General features: G+C 42.6%; 1 protein-coding gene across 2 annotated transcripts; it reads right to left on the reverse strand.

Annotated features, from left to right (window-relative positions):
- Positions 1–3,924: 3,924 nt before the first annotated feature.
- On the reverse strand, positions 3,925–19,243 carry mapk6 (mitogen-activated protein kinase 6). 2 transcript variants are annotated; one of them, XM_022747739.1, is made up of 8 exons: positions 19,041–19,243; positions 13,931–14,816; positions 13,475–13,792; positions 8,421–8,565; positions 7,331–7,495; positions 6,991–7,186; positions 6,700–6,817; positions 3,925–6,412 (listed from the first exon to the last, which is right to left on the reverse strand). In XM_022747739.1, the coding sequence occupies exons 2-8, from the start codon at positions 14,165–14,167 to the stop codon at positions 5,318–5,320; spliced, it is 2,274 nt and encodes a 757-aa protein (XP_022603460.1). In that variant the 5' UTR covers positions 14,168–14,816; positions 19,041–19,243; the 3' UTR covers positions 3,925–5,317. The 2 variants fall into 2 exon arrangements, with proteins under 2 accessions (XP_022603460.1, XP_022603452.1); XM_022747731.1 differs by lacking the exon at positions 19,041–19,243 and adding an exon at positions 15,542–15,632.
- Between the last annotated feature and the right edge of the window lie 5,074 nt (positions 19,244–24,317).

Here is a 24,317-nt window from a genome sequence, read left to right on the forward strand (position 1 = left end):
GCAAATAATAAAACAGGATACAAGACATTATGTAGTGGATAAGGCTTCATTCACCCTGTGTATCTTTTGTCAAACAACATAAGACAGATAACACAAATAAATGCCATAAAATCAGAATTAAACAGAGATGTGATTATAAAAACTATGAATAACAATTTCTAATAGAATCTGATTTTATCCTAAAAACGACCCAAGTGCCGCCTGAAACCGTGAATAACTAACAGCAACAAAATACACATAAAAAAAAAAGTTTGTCATATGACACAGTGACCCTGATTTTGAGCTTTTGACAAGCACTTTATTCTGACAAATCAATTTCCCAGCCTGTGTAATTGATCACATATGAGGTCAATTGACATGGTCTAAATCTGTTGTAGTTATAGCAGCTAACCTTTTGTCCAACACACATCAGATGACTCCTGCTCAGGAGAATCTTATGTTTTGCTTTAGTTTGAGCAGCAAGGATTGTATTGTGTAACTGTATGAATTGTAAACTTTATTCCTCTCCACTTTGGGGTTGTTGTTTTATTGAAATTTATCTTGTCGCTACAAGATAATCACTTCTACGCAGAGTATGATATTTTGATTGCACAAAATAAAAACAACATGAGACATATATTTGGGGGATTCCGTTTGTTTGCACACCAAAGAATAAATGTTTTTATAATGGAAACTCTGTGTAATAATTGTGCTTTACCAGGAACAGCTGTTGCTACTCTTACCATGTTAGCCACCATTGTTTATCATCAGCTTCAGAATACTTATACCTAACTGAGGATTAATGCATTTCTCTCAAATGGATCACTCTTTTTCAAAGTTACGTAGGTTTTATATTGGTCTTTTGTAAAATGATTCTCTGCAGGCACATTGGAGTCAGTCTTTAAAATAAAACTTGCATAACCATATCTACACTGAAAGATTGGCTGCTGTATTTACTCCTCCTGTCCGCACTGACTGCGAAGAGATTTCCCCCCCTAAGACTCTATGGAAAAATGACACGTTTTGTGTTTCTTTGTCGAGATGTAGTGGAGGAACATAGCAACTTTGGAAGATGTGCACCCAATTTGTCTAAAACTTTTGTTCCCCGTTTTTTTTTTTTTTTACATTGGAGTCACATCAGGAAAGCTTTTCATGGCCAGGGTGAAGAGAAAGAATCAATACTGCAACCAAGAAGCCCTTCAGTGTTCATGCTGGGATGTGCATGTGGTTTTAAGACAGACTTGAAAAAATATGACTATACCCTGTCATTAAGTTTTTCCAAAGCTCTCGGAGCTCTCTCACACGAAGGGTGTTGCGTTTGCTCTCCTGCGAGGAATCTCTTACAAATGCTGAATTTGTAACTCTGATGTCAAAACCTCCGGTTGCCTGGAAGTAGAATGAAATGATACACTGATCTGATGTCAACAGTCAGGACGCTGTGTAACTTTGGCAGTAGTTAAAGCTTTCAATGTGCGGGTCCCTGAGAGCTGATGTCTATTTATAAAGCCACTTTGTGTTCTAACTTTAGTGTCCCGTGCTCTGCACAACTCTGGTCTGAATATGGACTCACATTCTGACACTGAGGAGCCATAATGAGCAGCCTCAAGTTGTAGCAGATAAATACTGGAGGCTTAATGCTTTGTCTCCACATATTCAACCTCACTGCAAGACCTCCGCTGAGCTGGTCATCACATTTATAATTTCTTCCAGTACTTTCCATTGGAGGATATTCTGCAGAAGCTTAACCAGTTCCTGGTCTTTGCTGAAATCCCCAACATTGAGTTTTAATTGGCCTTCCAGGAAAGAGAACAGCATTCATGACCTTGAATTAGGAGTCGATGCGTCAAGCTATACCATCAGCTGATGGGTGGTGAGTTGAGCTGCTTATCTTGGTGTTGCTGGATTTTATTTTTAACACTGACAGCACCTGACGGGCCCGTGGAAACTGGGGAAGACCTCAGAGTGTGAGGGATGAGTGGCAGTTAGGGAACATGAGAGGAGGGAACATGAGAAAGCGAGGTATGGCGGCGCGAGACTGAGTAGAAAATACGCAATGCTTGGTTGTAATTTCCAGAAGACTGTGCGCATGAAGTCACAGGAGAGAGGAAGGGTGGAGGAGTTTGTCTCAAAATGGCGGAATGAGGAAGCCTGTGTAGTGTTGCGGTGAGTGTTGACGTCTTAGCAAGTGGTGCAGACATTTAAATCAGAACCAACATGTCGTTCTGCAGAAGAGAGAACATGAAGAGGAAGCTGCAGAAAAGATACGAGAGACTGGAGAAGGCAGGTGTGGACAGAGGACAGTGAAAGTAGCATGACATTCTGCGTATTTGGCCTACATTTAGTCTTTAGACACACGTGCTCTGTGACATGGAACAAACCAGGCACCTTAGCTTTCAGCTGAGTATTCCACTAAGGTTTAATCAGTGTGGCTGAGGATTGTATTGTTACCAAGAGAGCAGAAAAACAACACATAGCTGGCCTCATTTTTTCCCAGCAGGAAGTAACAGCAGTGAAAAACCCCAAGCCCAGCTGCAGCTGATTAAACTGAGACAAGCAGCTCCAACCTTTGTACTAGAACGTTTTCTTTCCTGTTATATTTGCTTAAATGACACCAGCGTCTGTTGTCTGCCCAGAGAATTATGACACTATTATTCAACCTGTTTGGCTCATGTGAACAAATGTTTATCTATAAGGAAAGATGCAGAGAATTTAATGAGGCCATAAACACAATTTGGTTCAGAGGCAGTTCACCATGACAACAAAGGATCATGCTATTTTAACATTTGAGGTTGCAGGAAACCCAGAGGTTAGAAACCTCCTTAACAAGCAACAGTTTTTCAAGCACTTTATACTTTACAACATTTCAGAAGGAGATATTCTACCTTTAACTCCACTGTCTTTATTTCACAGCTATAGATACTTTGCAGATTAAGATTTTAGGAACAATACATACAGTCATTGTATAGATTATTATTGTAATGGGTTTAACTACCCACCGGTAGAAATAGAAAGAATTCAGTAGTATATATAAGTACTTGAGCATGTTTTGCTCATAAATACAGCACCTTTTACTTATACATAGTTTTTTTTACACATTGGATTACTTGTATTACTGATTTGACATGTTGGACTTTACACAGTAAAAGTAGTAATATTTCAAATTTTATTTCATATTAAGCCAAAAATCATTAATCTGTCAAGATGGATGAAAACTAATGTACCTCTATACACCACATTTTGGCAAAGAAGCAATCCACCTTGACTCCAAGGGTTAAGCATTACTCAGTAATGCATATAGCCTCTGGGTTTCCAGTAAACAAGACACTAAAATGCCAAAAAAAAAGGCCCATTCTTGTCATGAAAATGTCACTCCTCTCTCCGATCCCAGCACTGAGTGACGGGGTGACTTTGACAATGTCAACACAGCCTACAGGAAGCCATTATTTCCACACAGTCTGATGTTGTCATCTCGTGTTCTCTGTCTCAAGCAATTTATGCTTCAGACATTTGGAAATACATAGTGAGGCTGCCTGTGATGGGACATGAAATGGCATCTTGTTTCCACACCTTATTTGTTATAGAAATGCGTCACTATTGCATAACAGGCAAGAGAAGAAAATGTACACTTTTTCTTATGCAACCCTGCTTGTAGCTCTGCAGTTTTAAAGCAGGTGGGAATTCAAGCCGACAGCCCTGAAATATGGCGGTCTAGGCTAGAGCTACATTTAGCTGCTGATTCAAAGTTTATGGCCCCAGCACCTGCAGTGTAATTTAGTCTGCCTACTTAGACATTAAAACTGAGTCAAGCGGTGGCAACGCCGTTGTCAGCACCTCTTCAACAATGATCTCATGGCTGTGCTGTCATACAAAATTCAAGTTACTAAAAGCACAACTTCATTGATTGTATGAGGTCAGAGAGCCAGAAATGAAGAGAGGCACGCCAAACTCTTTGCCAGTAATTTTTATTTCGAGATATTTTGTAGAACAGGGGAACCAATGATTACAAAAAAAAAAGTCCATAAGTGTTCTACATGCTACACCTTAACCTAATTCATCATGCTTGCCTGGAAAAAGTACATAGAAATTTAACAAAAAACGTACAATTAAAACTGATGTACATTATACTCACCATTAACTTTACTTTTAAATGTACCTTTCTCTTGCTTCCATGCACGCAGTTGTTTTACATTACATTTAGATAAAAAATTAAGACTTTTAGGCGCTTCTTTAAACGATAAAGCAGTTTTTCCACTAAAAACAGAACGCACCTATAAATAAAAAAACAAAATGAACAGAAAGAATGATATCCATTAGGACAATAATGATGGAAAATGGAAAATCCTCAACTTCTTTTAGAACATAAGATGAATTTGCGTCCTACCATAAAACAAAAGGAACACTTACACGCCCATATAGTGCCGAAATGAAAATGGAAGTCTGTCCAACTCCTCAATCTTCAATAATCACATTGAAATAACACATTTTGATAAAATAAATATCGCACATCTGCTAGAAATAAATAATGATTACTGAAACACCTCACTATGTTAAATGCTAAAGTGAGACAGATTTCATCTACGCGACCACTTCATTTCATGGTATGAGGATGGTCATGTGTGTAAAGCACTAGTGCGGCTTCGAGTGTCTCTCGCGGCTGTTACCTTGAGGTAGATAACACATTTACATTAACGCCTACGATAATGGTTGCTGCTGGCATCATGTGTCAGATTTACAGTATGAAAGGGTTATTGAGGAAGCTTTCTTTGGGGAAAAATGTTAGAAAGTCAAAAAAGAAAAAGAAAAAAGAAAAAAAAAAAAAAAGAAAAGAAAAAAAGACAACCCATCCCCTTTTTTTCTTGAGTATCCCATCCCAGGAGAGGCTGTTTGAAAGCACTTTAAAAGCCTACAGCAATGTTAGCATCCACCATCCTTCCTTTAGTCACACCCAAACAGCCAAACCTCATCTCTTAAATCCTCTGGTCCTGTCCATCTTCTTCATCCAACTACTTCACTTCTCTCTTGCTCTCTGTTCTCCTGCAGTACTTAAGTGTGCGAGTGACATGCCAGTTTAGCAATGAGGACGTAGACATTAATCCATGAAGGCCTGGTGATCAAGGCTCAGAGTGACCAAAACTCTTTAAATATAATAAATCACCCTTCTCAACTCTTAAAAAAAAAAACAAACTGAACAAAATAATAATAATAATAATAATAATAATTAAAAGCAACCATAATAAAAAAGGTATGAAATGATTCAAGTACAATAATATACCATATTATTAAAAAACATAAAAACAAAACTGTCTAGATTTTGCACTGTGAGGGAGGATATATTTCTTTAATTAAGATGCTTGAAGATGCTGCTGTATGTTTTGTGGGCAATTTGTGGGGAGCATTTGACAGCGCAAGGGGTGAGGGACGCCTGGATGGATTTTAGAGGCAAGTCATCGGTGCTGTCAAAGCCAGGCAGGGCCAGAGAGTCCAGCTGCATATTAAGCACAATCTCTGTATTCTTGCCGAGGAAGCTCTCGTCCAGCTCTCTCCCCTCCGAGGGCTCCGTCTCCGGGCTGGCCACAGTCTCTCCGACCCCCTCTTCCTTCCGGCTGAACAGGCGGTCCAGGTAGCTGGTGTAAGTGCTCTCCTTCTGGAAGTGGTTGTCTTTGCCAATGTCCCAGCACGCTTCATCTATCAAACAGCCGTTCTCTCCAGCTCTCTCCCCGGAGCCGAAGCTCTCCCAGGGGTGAGCGGGCCAGGCGCTGTCCCCGCCGACGACGCCCGACCCTCCTCCACCTAACTGGGCAAGGTTTACCAGGCACTTCTCCTCCTTCTCCTGACTTATGGACTTGGACATGGAGCCTGAGCGGGGAGCCTCCAGCTGGGAGACTGAAGAGTTGAGCTCGTTCAGGAGGCCCACTTCACTGAGCAGGGCCACCTCCTGACAGGGCTCCGGCTGCAGGCTCAGTTTAATGGTGCTGGCGATGAAGGAGTCGAAGTCAAAGCCTGGGTTCTGTTGGCTTTGAGGCTTCTCTGTCTGGTGTTTTTCCTGCTCACTGTCCTTCTCCACCGGACTCTGGGTCTTCTCTGCCTCCTGCAGTGCAATCTGGGCCTTCACAAGCCCGTTCTTCTCGCACTTGCTCTTTGCTTTGCGGTCGGCCTTCTCCTTGCTCTGCTGCTCCTTCCAGTTGGAGAGGTCGATGATGAGCTTGGGTTCGTAGTAGTGGTTGACTTCACTGTCCCTCCAGATGAGGTTGTCCAGGTAGGAGGGCGACACGGCCTTGTAGTTACAGGTGTGGCTACACTGCAAGTCACAGTATTTGTTCTCGTGGTGGTCGTCCTGCCAGGATCGCTCTGGCGGGAACAGACTGGAGTAGTCGAAGGACGGCTCATCCAGGAACTTCTCCCGATCTCCATCAGCATATTTACGAGGATCCACCTGCAAACAGACAACAGCCAACATTTAGCCTTTGATTTCATTTAAGTCAGTCAGAAGCCAGGAATGTTATCCCCATACACATTTACCAGCTTGGTAAAGCTGTAGTACACGACACTTAAAACTATATTCTATTTTTTGTGTGTGTATTCTCCCATTTGGGAAGCACATTTTCACACAACTCTCTTCTATAAACTTTCAACATGTATTTTAAAGTAAACAGAAATAAACAGAGTAGAATTGAATTGTCTAAACAGAGTTTGCAGGCGTTTGTCAAAACTCAAACACACCTGAACCTCCTCCTCGTCTGTTACATCAGAGAGTGCCCTTGGGTCAACCTGAACTTCGTCTGGGTCATGGGTGCTGTGAAGGTGCCAGTCCGCCTCTGACAGCTGGCTCTCGTGATACCTGATGGCGTATGAAAGAGACACTTCAGTACATGAACACGGAAGCACAAAATCACTAAAATGACTAAAATAAAAAGCTCCAGGACAGGATCTAAGTATGTCAGTCAAAAATGTCTGAACCGGGCAAATAACTATAACTGTCTCTCCGGAGAGGGAATAAGTGAGTGAGCATACCTGTCCCAGGTGTGGCTGTGACTCTGGTCCATGAGCAGGATATCATCTACTTCATCCTCAATGTGGAAGGGGTGCAGAGAGACAGGCTCGTCCAGGGGGAAGGAGTAGTCAGCCATATAGGGGTGGGCCAGGGCCTCCTCTGCAGTCAGACGATCCATGGGGTTGAAGGTCAGGATCTTCTCCAGGAAATCCAGAGCTGCAGAGAGGACAATGAGATTATTATGAAACATGAGCAGTGATGTATGACAGATATATCCCTGACCTCTATCTTTGGTCTGTGTTCCTGAGTAGTTCATGATTCCTGTGAGTATTCCTGAATGAATAAATAAGTGGCACTCACCCTGGGGACTGACGTCAGGCAGCAGCTTGGCCAGTGGTGTGTGAGGCTTGGACATATCGTTGCGGATGAATACGGGGATGACGCTGTGGAGCTCCTGCCGGTCTTCCTCTCGCAGTACGGGGATGGACTCGAGGATCAGCTGCATCTGCTCCAGTTCATGCGCTCCTGAAACACCAGAGGACAAACATCAGGCACTTTCTTGGAAGAATTACACAACATTCAACATCTGCATGACTGAGTGAATTTGTTTGGCGCGAGGCTGAGTGCAGCAGATCATGAGAACAGAGATGTTATTTGCCTTGTGTTCAGCTCAGGGCAGTTTCAACAAACAAGAACAGTCAGTGTCTCCCTGCTCCAGATGGATTTGCCAAGGAGAGCAATAAGGACAGTAAAAGCAAACCGACTCTGGGCCTGTAACCTGCCTGTTCCAGATTTTCCACTATATACGTTTTGCAGTGGCGGCCCACTGCTTTCAGAATCTTTATGAAATGTCATGAGGTCACAACTACACGACTTTGCACAGGGTTTGCAATTTGAAGCGAAGGATACAGGAAGTGGAGACACGTCCATGTATCCATGCATACACCCAATTCAGCCAGACGTCTATGGTCTATATGCGTACGACAAGAGGGAGAGAGGAGAGACAAGGCTGGAAAGATCCGGTGCTAATAATTAGCAAATTATGTAGAAAACATCAGCTGCAGCTATTCATCTTAGCCGATGCTGAGTGTTGCTTTCGGTGGTACATTGTGTTAGCTGTCACTGATTATTGTTAATTCTGTCAGTAACTTATTGTCAGGCCTAAATTAAACTCGCTGTCTGTCTGTGTGCTCTCTACACGCCGTTAGCACTTGTCAAAGATGGCTTGTGCGGGAAGAGGCTCTACTCTGTACAACCACAAATGAATTGACTGTTTCTTTAGTTCATACACTGTGTTCTGAACAAAGACATATTGACTATGAGGACAAACGTACGCCTCATCAGACCTATGCTTCACGTTCACCTCAGAGTCAACTGACCTCGCTCGCCAGTCTGTTTGTGTATGAGCCGTTACAGTGAGTCAGACGTGAGAAACTGAGTCAACATTTACCTGCAAAGAGGGTTTTCCCTGTGAGCATCTCAGCAAAGATGCAGCCAGCGGCCCACATGTCGATGGCTTTGGTGTAGTTGTTAGGAGAGAGCAGCAGACGAGGGGATCTGTACCACTTGGTGACCAGACCTTCAGAGAGATGACCCTGTGTAAGAAGGAGACAACATATTTAGTTGGGAAAAGAAACATAAACTCACAGCTGTATTTTTCCAAAAAATACCCTCATTTATGAACTGTTGTGTCTTCACATTTGATTCATTCACAGTTACAGCCCCCCCCAGCAAGAGATAATTGTGATTAACATTATTTTATGTGCCTCCATGTGTGCCACCCAACACTCCCAAAACAAACAGTGCCCACTGGTCTGTGCTAAACTTCATAACTCCCATGCTGGCTCCTTGACGGACCTGCTCTGTGCTGGTCACGTACGCAACACAGCATTGAGAGAAAAATCCCAGAGAGAAAAGATAGATAAAAAGGGGGGAGAACAGACACGTGCAGGCCTTGTCAGCAGTCTGAGAGAGCAGGATAATCCCCTGCTGCCACACACTGACACACCAGTTACACCAATCTGCACTCCACTCTCACACAGTGCCCGACTATTCACAGGCACAAAGGAAACTGACCTGTGTGGAAGTAAGTGTGTGTGCGTGCGTGTGTGTGTGTACACAGACTGGGACACTGGGGGGGGGTGGTGGTGGTGGTAAAACAACACCCTCACTGCCTTTTCTGCCTCATGCAGTGGTCGTTTGTGGCGAGACCAAAATGGTCAGCTCACCACTGGGCCAGGCTTCTGTTTCTGCCCTAATTTAGCTACAAGTGCTTGATGTCACACTATCCTGGAGTGCATCACTGCCCTGCTCGCCCTTGTTTTGATAGGCCTATAAATGACACACCATGTGGACTGTAGATATAACCCCCCTCTCCTTCAGGTAACCAGCTAATCTGTTTGCCTGAGTGTAGCAGTGGCTTTCACCAATAAGCTTGCTTAAGATGTCGAGGGCAATTAGATGGTAGCATCACACACAGGCAGGTACACCAGGGCTGTCCAGCACCCATTCTAAGAAATGGCTAGTAAATCGTTTTACTTATGCGAATGTGGTTAAAGTGGAGAAATATGCAACCAGCTTCACAGAGCATTGCAACAGAGATAAGGCTAGCTTGAAAGACTGTCGGGTCATTGCATAAGGACAATTCTGTGTACGCTGGACTCTGAACCAAAAGGAGCCGATTAGAGTTTGCCTAGCTGACACCATAAAGTGCATTCCAGCTCGCCTCTAACTTACTATTGCTGATTTTCTAAGTGGGCTACTCACCCACAAAGACAGACACACAGGCATTAAAGCATCAGCCATCTCAATACCTCTGGCAACAGCGGGTGAATAACTTAACCGCCTGATCTAGATCTAGACCACGCTGACATTTAATGACTCATTACAGGCTCCCTCAGTGTGTCAGACATTGGTTAGTCACAGCAACCTTTAGTTCGAACCAGATGTCAGTAAAGGTGGTTGGTGTAGAGGCAGTGAGATCATCCCCAGCTAAATCTCCATTTCCAGGATAAATAAAGCGGTGCTGCTTCACAGAAGCTGGAGACTGAAGACTAAAAATGATAGATTTCCTTATTGGCACTAAATTTATTTTAGTTTTAGCCCATCCACCCACACATACAGTACATGAATAATTTCACGGGTAAACAGGCACTATAAATAGAGGGATAAGTGGAGCTTCTCTGCAATCTCACAACACACTGGACATATGAACCTAATTAACAGATAAACAATTATACCCCCTCTATTATTTCAATCTGATGGCTGATCACCATAATTCCCGCTACATTTGGTTCTTGAAAAACTCCATGATCTTTGTAGGCTTGGAAAAATAAGTGAAACCACCTCTATGAGTCGACTCGCCAGTGTTTCTCTAGTTAGATCCTGTGAAGTCCGGTGCCAGACAGGCCTGTTGCTGGCTGAATAATTGGGTCAAATGTGTGCGCGCGCTCTTGCAGTTGTGGTTTGGAGTTGTGTGTTGTGCAGGATGCTTGTGAGGCAGAAAGGACCTCTGTGAACCCCCTTTTTTTATAAAATTCCTAAAAACTTCCCGTCATTATCTCCTTAGCATCTCGAATTACTGAATTTTACACTAAACCACAGGCAAGCACAATATCCTACAGTCAAATTTATATTAATGCAACTATTTGGACTAATGGTAACTTGCCAATAGACTGTTTTCAACATCAAAAAATGATCTGTTATGTCCCTGACAAGTTTGTCTTAACTTCTAGTCTTCATTTCAAAAGACAAGACTTATAAATAAAAACTTCAGATCAGATTATTTGACATTCAGATGTGACATGACATGAAAACTAGACTGGATTTCACTTCTAAAATAATTTGTTGCCATGCTCAGCAGATGTGATCTCACTTAGCTAAGGCACACATTAAATGTGTCATACTATCCTCAGCCACCCTCATTTAAAACCAAAACAGCTTGCTTAAGCACAATAAATGCTAAACCTAAATGCGGGAGTGTTATACCCACAGTATTCTTTCTTTGTCTTGTTAAAATGGCAGGCTACAACTGGAAATGAACACAGGCTTTAGATCAGCTTCAAATAAGGCCCTGAGCAAGGCTCCCACAACAAGACAAAGAGCTGGCAGGGAAAAGGAGGGGAATCAGGGTTGGAGAGGTTGGATGAGTGCACGTGAATTCTTGTCATTCTTGATCCTGGGCCACCATGAGGGCCGGCCTTAAAACAAAGCCATGCAGGATTAATACAAGCCTGAAGGGAATCATGAGGAGTTATGTTTTTCTATTAACCAAGGCAATACAAAAAAGTAGGAATGTAGGAGGAAAAGGTGGAACAAATGCCTTATGCCTACACCACTGATGCGTGAATCTAGATACCACATTACTGAAACTACGCCAGAAACTGAGGTTCACTGGCAAAGAGCGCTTCTTTATTTAGAAACAACGTTATTCAAATAACATGAACTCAGCCACCCAGCTGCTCTGGCTCACCTCGTCTGATAAAAGTAGAGGGTGGTTGTGAGCAGATTTGCCCCCAGTGACTTTGCACTAATGTCTGGCTAACACTGAAACCAAGTGTGTTTTTTTATGCCTACACACTTCACTGGGCACCAGAGTGTCCTGTGGGGGTGATGGGTTCATTTTTAAACAAGCATCATTCGGTCTGAGACACTAGACACACACACTCACACACTATCAGATAGGTGCCATGAAAAAGTGGTTGGTAGAGATCTCGGTACACCCACCCCCACCACATTACTATTGTTATCATTGCAGAGACAGACAAAACACAGCAACACTGTTTGGAAAGGAAAGAGGGGTCAAAGCCTGTTAAATTCAGTCTGACCACAGCGTTTGTATCCTTGACAAAAACTCAGCAGCAGTAGTCTGCTGCAGCAGTACAGCAGACAATAGTCAAACACAAGAGAGCTGACCCCAGCCAAGCAGCTTTTCAATACCCACTTGCCAGCATGTTTCCCATCAGGAAAAACTGCTTATATAGAGGGAAAAAAGCCCACATGGCAAACCCTGATGCAAGGGAGGAGTGCAGTAATGTTGGGTGGGTGGCTACAGAAACTGATGTGTGTGAGAAACTCTCACTTTTTCTCGGCAACTAAAAGACCTCGCCTTCCTTTTCCTATTGCAGAAAGACCCATTGTCTCCACCTAAGATATGACTAATATGAGAATACATAAGTCAGAGCTGAAAATGAGACCAACCCTACTGGTAGTGGTGTGCTGGAAATGAGTAGTTCTGGTAAACAAGTGTGTGTAAGTCTGCCTCAGAGTAATGCAAGATGTGGCAGCAGGATCTGGCTGTGTACGGGATATGAATGAGGCTGTGCCAGTCAGAGGGATCACATCACGTGAACCACTTCAGAGCCTCCGTTGACTAATCTGAGACACGTGTAAGCATCTGACTGCCTCAGTGCTCTAAGAAGATCCAGCAGCCACAGAGAAAGAAAGAGAGAGGGGGTGGGGAGACTTTCCAACCTAGATTTCCTCACATCACACCACCATATGGCCTTTGACTGGAATTTCCTCATCCCTTTATAATAATAGGTGACTGTGACACATGGGCACAACCAGCCTTCCACCTGGCTACAAATAAACAAGTCGATCCATACTCTCCTCATAGCAAACATATAAGCAACCTACTTTATTGCTACCATTACACTGCTTCACAAAAACAAAATACAAGTTTATGGAGAGCTTTAAATTGTGTACATTCAACACTTGGTGTGTTAACATCTGGCTTTTAAAGCCCAGGTTTGCATCTAATGAGAAACAACGAAAAAGCCTTTTAACACAAAGAAAACAGCCTTCTCTGAGGCCTCATTTTCTTGATTCTACAAGTTATAGGCTTGAAAATATAGCAATGACCTCATAAATCTTCTAAAAAACCTGCTAAAAATGCAGCATGTCAATAACAGCCCTGGTGCAGCCTCAAACCTTCAACATCATAATTAGACACTGACGAAAAGCTCAAAGCTGAACTGCGTCTGTTTTGCGTGTGCTACATTGAAACATTTGCTTTTTTCCCACCTGGGAATGTGGATTATCTTCATCTTTGTCGGGCCACATCATCATTATCCCACTCATTTATATATTTAGACTTGGAGTTGAGCCTGTTTTCACTTCTAATTGTATACACTTGTAAATGGAAAAAAAAAAAGGTTCCCATGGTTGTGTTTTCTACAGCCTCGCATCTCCTGAAAAGGGAAACAGAGGTGCTACCTCAAGGCACCACATCCTGTGTGTTTACTTCCTGCTGTGAAATTGCGTCACTCTGGGGATCACGGCATTACTGGGAAATAATGTAAACATCTTGTATCAGGGCAACAAATCACTCATCTTTGGGCAGAAAGTGTGCAAACATTTTTTTTTGTTTGCTCTTCTTGGAAATCTATACTATTCAACACACTCATCATGCAACACCATAAAATTGTCATAATAATAATCATTCCAAATTTCCACAAGCACAAGACTGACTGGCTGGAAAAACTACTTGGAGACAGGTCCTACCTTGTGAGAGTAGTGTGGGTCCATGATACGGGCCAGTCCAAAGTCCCCGATCTTCAGTACCAAGTCTTCTGTGTTGACAAACAGGTTGGCAGGCTTGAGGTCGCGGTGTAGCACATTAGCAGAGTGGATGTACTTAAGGCCCCTGAGGAGCTGGTACATGAACAGCCTGGCGTGGCCTTCAGACAGCAGACCCCTCTCCAGCAGCTGACACAGGTCTGTTTCCATATACTCTTGCACAATGTAGACTGAGTTCACCTCTGTCAGTGACACCACATCCTCTGTTAGCCTGCGACCATTGGGGCCCAGTGTCTCAAAAACCTGGTGACAAAAAAGGAAGGGCCCGTGCTGAAAGTCAGTTTTCAAATGAGACATAAATTCTTCTTTTATACTTAGATACTAGGTCAAGAGCTCTTTTTTTTTTTTTTTTAAACTTTGAGCCGACCCCTTGCAATTTACCTTGACAATGTTGTCGTGGTCGAGGCGTCTGATGATCTTGATTTCCCGCAGGGCATGCTTCACACTCTGGGGGTCAGTCAAGATAATTTTCTTCACAGCTACACGCTTGTCACAGTCAGTGTCAACTGCTGAGAACACCAGGCCGTTCCCTCCGTAGCCCAGAGGCTTCAAGTCCATGTAGCGAGAACCCAGGTCAAAGCCGTGAATGTTCATCAGTGACTCAAACTTCTCTGCCATGACGACTGTTTAAGCCTTTTACACCAAGCTTCTGCTATCTCTAACGTTTGGTCTCTGGCCTGTTCCAAGTCCAACTTTAACACCAGCAGAGGAATTTATTGGCCAATTCCCCAACTGCTTCAGAGGCTAACTGACCCCTTTACAGACGACTACCCAGTCCCCCCTGTCTAGCCGTCACTGTCAGATGTGGGGCACTAATGTGTAGTCAAACTTTCTTTCCATCTTGAATAAGGAGAGAAAATTTTAAAGTTGAATTCCTCCTCCAATCCCGGATGTGTGGATATCTTTAAATGAACAGTTCTCTGTAGACTAGTGTTTATAGACTGCAATGGAATGGACTTCGAGGCTGATTAAAAAGCAGTGAGACTATGTTAAACTATAAAAGCATGTAGTTGCATCCTCACAGTGCAGATACATTCAGTGTATGACTGGTCCTGAGCAGCGTCATATGAAATGTGCATAAATGCACTTTTTTTTCTTTTTATATTTATTTATCTGTCTGTAATTTTCCTGTCAAGTCACCTGATCTATTGAATTGAAATGAGTCTGGCCTTAAAGTCTTCAGAGTAATTTTAACCCTCAATGATCAGGTGGCTCAAGTTCGCCACAGTCGCAATCAAAACTATCCTCCATTTTACTTGGGTATAACCTGAAAGACAAGAGAAAAACAGAACACAACTGGTTAGAAAAACATTAATTTAGTGCCAGTTTAAAGTCCATCATTTAACGACAGGAAATTTCAACAAAATAACCTCCCCTTTAGGCTCTCGTTTAAATGTGGTGACATTAATGGTTACTAAACCCCTCCCCCGCCCGGTTTCGGCGCTTGCTAGTCCGGTTTCTGAGTATCGTTAAAATTGAGATAATCCACAGAAGCTTAGCAAAGATTAACATCCGCCTGGGTGTTTACATGTTATACTTAAACGTAAAAAAATAGCCTTTATTCCGAGTTTTACATTAATTTCATAGCGTCTGTTTTGGCCTTCACCGGGTCTGGCGGAAAAAAGCCAGGAATGGAAGCACAACGGAAAGCTGACACGCTACTGACAGACCTCCGTCTGTCTGCTTTAATTTATCACATTACCATGGCCTCCAGGTAACACACATATTAATAAAGTATATGTGGAACACAACGACTTCAATACAGTGCCTATTCCATAAATATCAAACATAGCGTTACAGTGAATCCCACCGATAGGGCGAACAAAGGAGCCGTTGTTGGCGGAGGCTTCTGACTACGTGGTACAGCTTTCCTATCGCTTAGCAGCACAAAGCCGATGTCGGTTAAGCCGTTAAAAACGATCACGAATCTACAGTGAAATGACATACAATGTAGATAACGGTGATTACTATCGACATTAATACATTACTTACAGTCCTTGTTCGTCGCATTGGTTTCGTTATATATTTAATCAAACCCAGATAAGGTTTGAGTGGGCTCCGCTCGCCGAGCTCTGCGGATCTGTTGCAATCGCCATTTAGACTGGGCAGAGCTATGAAAGGCAGCGTGACGTCAAGATGCTGCCTTCATGGACTGTCGGAATTATTCTATAACTAAATTGACCCCTTCACAGATGATCTGATGAAGCGGTGATTTGCTGTAATGTTGAGGGTTCTTTGGCCCATCACAAATAAGTGACTCAATTTATTTTGTAATTATTATTAACTCATTAGTTTATTGTTTACTATCATTATCACTTATAAACCTGTATATCCTGGAGCCACTCTCAGGTTCACTGGGTTCATTAGACAGACGAGTTCAATAGTGCTAATTCACATGGCGTAAACTCTACAGTTGTGGTTGTTTATCAGCATTTACGGTATTATATTTACTATTTCACGTATTTGTTTAATGACTCCAGAAATATTGTACCCATCATTCTCTGTCCCATTTTTATTGTAATGACTTTGTTAGTCTTGTAAATATATACTTAATAATTTAATAAAAATTGAATACAAATAGACAGTAGACTATATGAATTGCAACCTTATGTGATACAGCATGATGTTTTTTTTTAATTGCATGTAAAACATAAAATTAAATGTATGCTACGCTATATAAGGAACAGAACGTGATGTTTTTACAAATAATGGGTATCAAATCTTCGAGCAGTACGTGAAAGCAGCAGCAGTCATTCAAAAGAGTTGCAGAGCACATGACAGCGGTAGATTCAAAATCCCACTCAGCATTTACAGGTTTATGGTTGAAATGATAACAGCATTGTTCAAACGCAGTAGGCTAAACGAGAACGCTATAATTAGGTCATCATTATGTGCAGCCAAAGAACCTTTGGCTGTACATAGCAAAGTTCAGACACTGCTGCAAACTGTAAAAGTATAGTTATATCCTATTAATAATAATAGACATAGACTAATAATAAACATAATCCTTGTAAAACAAACATGTTGAAAAAGACAGACAGATGTTTGCTTGAATTAGTTTGCTGTCACTGGTTGTATTTAGCATTCTTTACAGTTAAATATAAACAGAATGCTCTGTGATAAGGGATGAGGGAGGACATTTTGTATCCTATTTTATTGCCTATCTAAGGAGAGATGAAAAAGTCTCAAACATGTGGTTATGCTGCACAAAAAAGCAGTTGCTTATCCTATAGGCTACCTGAACTCAGGGTTTCTTCTCTCTATTTGCTATTTTCTTCCAAAATCTAGTCAAGCACAACAGAAAACGTAGTCCTGCCAACATCTAGATACAGCCTCTTCACAGGTTATAATATAGTCTAATTTTTTACCCATGCTTTTTTAATTTATTTTACATACAGTTGGTGTTGTTTGCTTCCTCTTTGCAAAAAAAAAAAAAAAAAAATGTTGTTTTCCGGCTTGGTCCACGATTTGTTTTTCCCAGTTGTTTTTGCCTTTGATGGGAATTAATGTTTTCCGATTATGCCACGCAGTATTGCATTAGTCAGTGAGAAAAATCCCTCGGACAGGTCACTCACTGCGGCTTGCGGATTTAGAAAGTCCATCTGGCACCGTGATGCGCGGGGTGTTTCCCTTTTGGCGGTCCGCCCTCACGTCTCATCTCCATCCCGAGAAAAACAAAACCTTGGTTTCGGGGAAGACACTATTTTTTTCCAGTCAAATCCCTCAACCAAGACTAAGGTTGGTAGGCTATCTTACGGCGCCTGGTCCTCTCTCTCACTCTGGATGCTGAGTGGATGAAAGGGAGGGGAGGGGGGGGGGGATTGATGTGCGGGCAGGCAGCAGCATCACAGCCGCAGCAGTCTACATCAGCATCCGCAGGCAGACCATGTGAGAACCCATGTGCCCGAGAATGCAGATGCTTCACACAGGCCGGGATGGGCTCTGCGATGGAGATCAGGAACTGCATGCGGACTGAACGGGATGCGACAGACTTGGAGAGTGACTTAGAGAGAGAGAAATAGGCTATAGGCCTATCTTTTACACTCTTATTTTTAGGTGTCCTCATATAGTTTATGATGATATTTTGTCTCAGGGATCGCTGTTCCCAAAGACATGAAGTTATATAATAATATCTAATTATAATATATTATAATATGGTTTGGCCTAGTAAGATTTTAAAGAGAAACATAGAAAATTGAGATTCCATTAAGAAGGTGAAGAGCCTTTATTTAATTTTTCAGTTTCTTGAGATATGCCTACTTTGAGTTTCTGGGTTTTTTTTAAAAGAAAGAAAAAATTTGAGTGAAGTGACTGTCTGTTTTTTGTTCATTCATTGTATGTTTACGATGAATATTTAGCAGCCTAATTAATGCTAAAAATGATTCTCTGTTGATCCAAGTTTTGATTGCCCTCCTCTAGGCTGCTGGAAGATCAGAGGTCAAGGTAGTTCAGACTGATTGTGTCTCTGCTATAAGGCACCCCATTGGAGCAGACGTTTTCTGGTTAGACGTTTTTGAGCTCTATGTACTGCTCCTGAACAATCCTCCACTGCCAACCTTCCCCACAGCCAAGATACTTTACATCCCTCACAAGTCAGAAACTCAGAGAGACAATTCCAACTTTCATTTCATTAGAGTAGCCTACATTATTGCTAAAATGATTCCCTCCCTCTGGCCTCTGGTCCCCTTTCATAAGACTTGCTGATTGCCTCTGATGAAGGCTACATTAATGATTAAAAAGCAGATTTTATAGATAACGTATTGGCACTTGCTTGTCTCCACAACTGCTCTTTCCCCTGTGCTGCAGATGTACAAATGGAGGTCAGTTGGGGTAATAAAATAATTCCCTCACATTTTGATTATTTTGGAGAACACAGTTTATATATATAAAAAAAAAAACAACTTCCTCTTCTGTTTCTTGTATCCCAGTCACAAACAATTACTATCACTGTGTTTCCAGGACGGTCATTACAGCCTCTGCTGCAGGCCTCCCTTGTTACATCATGAGACAAATAGCTGACAACAAATCTTAACCCAACATGCTTAATTTAGTTAAGGTTACAGTGGCATCTATCACTGCCGCTTACAGCTATTGATAATGCTGTATTACTGTCGCGCTCTGTGATCCCAAACAAAACAAACACTGTTGCAAGGTGTTTGCGGAGTACAGAGTGCCCCTTGTGTGACGAATGAAGTTATGCACATGCTGTTTACCTATGTTCATCTGCTGGTGATAGTGGTATGACTCTTGTTTTCTCTCTCTCTCACACACACACACACACTTAAACTGAGTGTGCCTCAGCCTGAATTTTGCTATACTCTAGGTCACCATAACACCAGACATATCAACTGTTCTTTACAATCACCTGTTCTCCTTCTTTAATTATTTGCCCTAAATTCTAGGCAAAAACATAGACATCCTCAACAAAACCGACATGTCACATTCATGTCAACTCGTTCCTCATGGAAAATCAAATGTTCTTGCCACTTACTGAGGCTGACATTCTCCTGAGACGACCGGAGCAACATAGTACAGAAGTTAATAGTCCATCCAGGAGAATTTATAGCGTATATCCAACACTGCTTAGTCTGACAGACAGACAGGTGGAGAGGATTCAGCAGAGTCCAGTATCTCCCTGTATATGTGTGGGTATGTGAATGTATTCTCAGAGCCTTTAGCGGTGTGTTATCCTACTCCATGTGCCTCTGGTTGTGAGGTGGAGCTCCATGGAAAGTTAATATAGGCCTGGCCGGAGAGGGGCGGAGACTGCTCTGTGTATGGCTTGGCCTGTCAGTGTGCTAGGCCCACTACCGTTAGTCCACTGCCACCACCTCTCTCTCTGTGTGTGTGTGTCTCTCTCTCTCTTCACAGCTACTTTCTACCCCCCAACCCCCACCCCCCTCAATGTCTCAGATCTGCTCTTAAATTGTTTTTCTTCATGTTTTAGTCCAGTGTGTTGCAAGCAGAAACAGAACTAATCTTTTGCAGCCTGCAATGAAATATGTTCTTGTTTCTGGGTGAGACCTTCGCAAATCCACTTCTTGTGATTCTTTATCTATCATTTTAAATCAAAGGATTATACAACATGAATGGATTATGAAAGCCCCAAAAACACATTTGAATAAGGTGAGAAATACATGTCCATCTAGCTATAAATAAGGTTGATTTTTGTCACATTACAGCACATGTAACAGTCATCAGATCACTGTTGAAAAAAGTAGAGCCTACAAAATGTATCTGTGCAAGAAGACAGTTTTATGTGCGTGCAGTTCATCCTCTGAAGGGGATTCTTTATGTTTTATTGCTTTCTGTAATAGCCAGCGTCGGCGGGGGGTTCATGAAGTTGTGACTATACAAGTGCCAGAGAAGAGTCAGTGCTTATTCCTCTGGAGAACAATGGTTGCCTGTTTTGCCCCTGCCCCACAAATCCAATTTTTTTTTTTTCTCCTTCCTGAAACCGGTATCTGCTCTCTTTTACACCCACCGTACCACATGGTGTCTGCGCCTCTCTGCCTGCGAGACTGGTCCTTCTCGATCTGCTTGTCATATGGCAGGTTGCAGGCATCTGAACAGACTGGCATGTTTGGACTGTAAGGAAATGTGTGCGTGTGTATTTGTTTGATATTTAAACCAGACTGCTGCAGGGTCCGGACCAGCTGTGTGTTATCAAAATATATGAATGGACGTGTGAGGAAATGAGGGCAAAGCTGCGTGTTTTGTGTTGTGTGTCTGTATTTTGTGTGTTTGTTTGGGCTTGCAGCTATGTGACTCTACTGTAACTAACACTCAGTGGATTGCCTGTATGGGCAATTCTGCACTCATCATTTATTAACCACTGATGACCTCAATTAGTACAATGAGAAACCATTGCATAACGTAACTGCTCTCTATAACATCAGCTGTTGGAATGGCCAATGCTGATCACTGATGCTGCTGTTGTTTTTTTCTGTGCAGTGTCTGCTGTTATATAACAGTCCGTCTCACTGGACCCCGAAGCCAAGGTGCAGAGCGGATCAGGACAGGGCATGAGTTCTTGCACCCTCGTTAATTTCAGTGACCATTTGACCCTTAAAGGAGCTGTGTGATCCATACACACCCTGTTCACGTCTTGTACCGCGGAACTCAGGCATTACGTAGTGTTGTGAAAGAGGCCTACGCAAGTGTTGATACACTTTCCCCCACCGTGATTGTGTCTCCAGTGCAGGGGGCAAACACGCTCACGTATTGACATCTTTTTGTGGTTTGATCTACTGTGTAGGTGATAACTTGCAGGACGACCTCGATAGTCATTCTACGTTCTTCATCTCATGTAGGATATACTTCATTTCTAAACCTTGAAATGTTCTGAGAAAGCCTCCTCCTCGTACCCATTAACTCAGAGCGAGCTGGATGTTTCATCTCACTGCTCTCCTGTTCCAGGATGTCTCTCTCTCTTCCTGCGTCAGCACCCGTGAACGCCTGCTAGCTGCTGCTCAAAGGTAAGGCAAGATTAGTGTATAGAGAAACAAGTCTGTTCACACTCCTGCATGACAATTACGCCTGTGTGCAGGACAGATGGGATCTCATTCAGCTGATGATGATGAATGATTCCCTCCTAGGGGAGAGTGTTAGTGGGGCGCGACAGTATTATTACGTAACACACAATAGTGCCACCACCACTGACCTGGAATTAGCCTTTTTTTTTTTTCTCTCTTTATAGGGTGACGTGCAGTTTGATGATTTTGTTTCAGATCTGAAATGAAGCCAACAACCTGTCGAGGGTCTGCAATGTTAACAGCCTGATCGGCTCCACATGTAAATGCAAAGAACAGATGTCAGAGCAGCAACAAGTCTTCACTTATGCTTTAATCAATTTTTGAATAATTATTAAACATTGGCCGGTGGCGCTTTGTAGAGGTGTGAATGGTAGGTAAAGTGAATGAAATGGAGGAGACGCTACACAAAGCCTATTCATGTGTCTAAAAAGTAGTAGTATCTTGAATCCTGAAAATTGTTTTACCAACATACCTGTGTTGAGAAGAGAGGAGAGGAGAGGAGAGGAGAGGAGAGGAGAGGAGAGGAGAAGACATGAGAGGACCATCTGCCATTGCTTTTCTGTCCTTTCACCATCTGTGAGTGGAGCATCCTAAGACCTACAGGGCTCTGTTTGTGCATGTGTGTAAGTGTGTGTGTGTGTGTGTGTGTGTGTGTGTGTGTGTGTGAGTGTGTGTGTGTGTGTGTTGGGGGTATGATGTAATGTAACCTGTTTTGGCTGCTCCTCGCCTTCGCTCAAACAATGAAAAAAACCCGTCAATTTTCCGGATATTCTGCAGAGAAACGATTAAGTGATCTAGCAGGGGCATTGTGTGTATTGTGTGTGCTGTGGGCTTTGTGCTGATGTAAGAGGATCAGAAGCTTTGGAATCTGTAGGTTTCTTAACAGGACTAACACAGAAACCTTTTCAACCTGTCTGTGCTTACAGTATGTGTTGAAAACAGGTTCAGGTAACAAACATGTTGTCAAAGTCAACATCCCGGCCAAATTTCCTAGATGTCGACAGGGTGGTTTTGGAAGCCAGAACCAGATTAATTCACAATCTTGCCTAAATTTAGATGTAGCTTTAATTAGTTCAGAGACATCCACACACATTTAGAAAACTGGAGTATAGTAATCTTACAGTGTGTTGTGCCTGTAGCTGAAGGTTAGCTGCAAAAAAAACATTGTGCCAGACCTTGTACAGTATCCATACATACATACATACAGGACAGGTGTTACCAAGATAAAAAAGAACAACTTCCATTGTCTGGATTGTCCTCCTCTAAAGAAGTGAAATAAATCTGATAAACAACCTAAAATTCTGAGTCTGAACTAAGGTTCATTTTTGAAAAAAATCATACTATTCTACATGAGTAACTTTCCAGAAGATTGATGACACAATTGCATGGAAACTTTTTTTTTTTTTTTTAATGGCAATAAAACCATAAAGATTAACAAGGTCAAAGTTAGAAGCTTCCTGTCATTTCTTCTACAGCTGTGACGGAACAAATCCTGAACAAGCTCACTGTTCAATGTCTGACAGAGACCATAAAACTTTCATAATTACACCAAGAGCACACAGTCCGCAACATTACAACACAGAGAGAGACAGAGAGAGAGAGAGAGAGAGAGAGAGAGAGAGACTGAGATTCATAGATATGAGGCGGCAGCAATTTAAAACGCTGTACTTAATATCTGTTATCTTGATGTGTGGTAATATTATCACTACACTTCTGCCCTCTCACTCTTTTTACTGTCTACAAGGTCTCATTACTCATAATATTTGGGTTTCAAATAAGATCAAGGACATCCCGTGTCATCATTATCAGCAGTCTGTTGTCTGAACATATTTCATAACTCCTGCTTTTGTCTCCTTCTGACTGTTTTGTGCATGTTGTAACTATCAGATGTTTTTTCCACTGTTAATTATCTACATGACTGTAAATGACTAATTGTATATTTGCATGTAGACAAGGGGGTTTGTTGGGAAAGAGTGTGTGTCTATCTTTCTCAGCTTGTGTATATTTAGTCGTCCATCCAGAAGACCTGTGACTTCATTTTCAACAATTGCATAACATTCCTCTTATCGCTCCCGTCAGACTTTCCTTCAGACAGGCACATTTCCATTCGTTGACTTTCACCAGATCTCTCTGATCCAGAGCAGCCGCAGCATCAAGCCTCTTATCTCACATTGGGTCACAACAGCGGTACGTATAGGACGGATTGGCCTCATCTCTCAGAGTGTGTGTCACAGGCGCTGAACAGCAGCACTCTCCATTAATCACAGACTGATCAAAGCAGAACCTGAAACTCACACAGATCGCTCAGCGTGTTGGCCCTCCGTCCCTCTCCAGTTTCCCATCAGCTAAACTCAGGAGGACTAAAGAGCGGATGGTGTGTAGCAATAATGGGCTTGACAACAGCCTTAATATTATCAGCATGGGTTTAGCCCTGGCTTTCAGATGTGGCAGCAGTCAGTGAATAGTGCTGCTCTCACTGCCCTGATTCTTTAGCCTCCCTGCTCTGGCTCTGTGTGTTTGTCACTGCAGATCGATGCAGCACTAGGGCAAGGGAAAAGCACACAATGTTCAGTTCTATCGGCAGAGTGGCAGGTCTAATGGCGAGCTTGTCTGGCCAGTCTTGGCCTGACCTAGCCAAGCTGTCACTGGCTTCAGCCCAAACCTGCATACAATTTATTGGATAAAGGGGTTTCACAGTCCTCTGCTTGGACCGACTATCTACACATCTCTGGGCTGACATCACTGGCCACCTGCCGCAAAAATGCCGAGTGTCCTTATCTGAGACGAATCCGTCAGATACGTGGCAGCGTTTGAAAGTCAATATGGCTTCCTCTCTAGTGACCGTATAACACAGCTTTGAAAATAGGATTTTCCAGTCACACGACAAGCGGGTCTGTGACAGCCTATTGATTGGCCTGTGTAAGGTATCAATCATTAACCTATACTACTATGGCATGGTGTGATAGGAAGGGAAGTGGAAAAACACCTCACTGTTGTTGCAGGTCGGCTGCACTGCATCTTTCCTCTGTCAGGGGACACTGAACTCAGGTTTGTTTTGCAATAACATGTAATCCTGTACCATGGAATGCTACAGCTCTTGGACCAACTGAGGTGTGTGTTCGTTGGGTAATCTGGAGACTCGTGTGTGTGTGTGTGTGTGTGTGTGTGTGTGTGTGTTTGTGTGTGTGTTTTCCCAGCTGCATTACATGCTTCACAGTACACCCTAGTGTGGG

The sequence above is a fragment of the Seriola dumerili genome, unplaced genomic scaffold (genome assembly GCF_002260705.1).
Source record: "Seriola dumerili isolate Sdu_G_001 unplaced genomic scaffold, Sdu_1.0 BDQW01000011.1, whole genome shotgun sequence".
Classification (NCBI taxonomy): Eukaryota; Metazoa; Chordata; class Actinopteri; order Carangiformes; family Carangidae; genus Seriola; species Seriola dumerili.

Excerpts from the sequence above, each read along its gene's own strand:
- mapk6 (XM_022747739.1), bottom strand. The coding sequence starts at position 14,167 with ATGGCAGAGAAGTTTGAGTCACTGATGAACATTCACGGCTTTGACCTG. Across the intron at positions 7,187-7,330 it reads GCCTGACGTCAGTCCCCAGG|CTCTGGATTTCCTGGAGAAG; the intron begins GTGAGTGCCACT and ends TCCTCTCTGCAG. Across the intron at positions 6,413-6,699 it reads CAGACGAGGAGGAGGTTCAG|GTGGATCCTCGTAAATATGC; the intron begins GTGTGTTTGAGT and ends GTCTGTTTGCAG.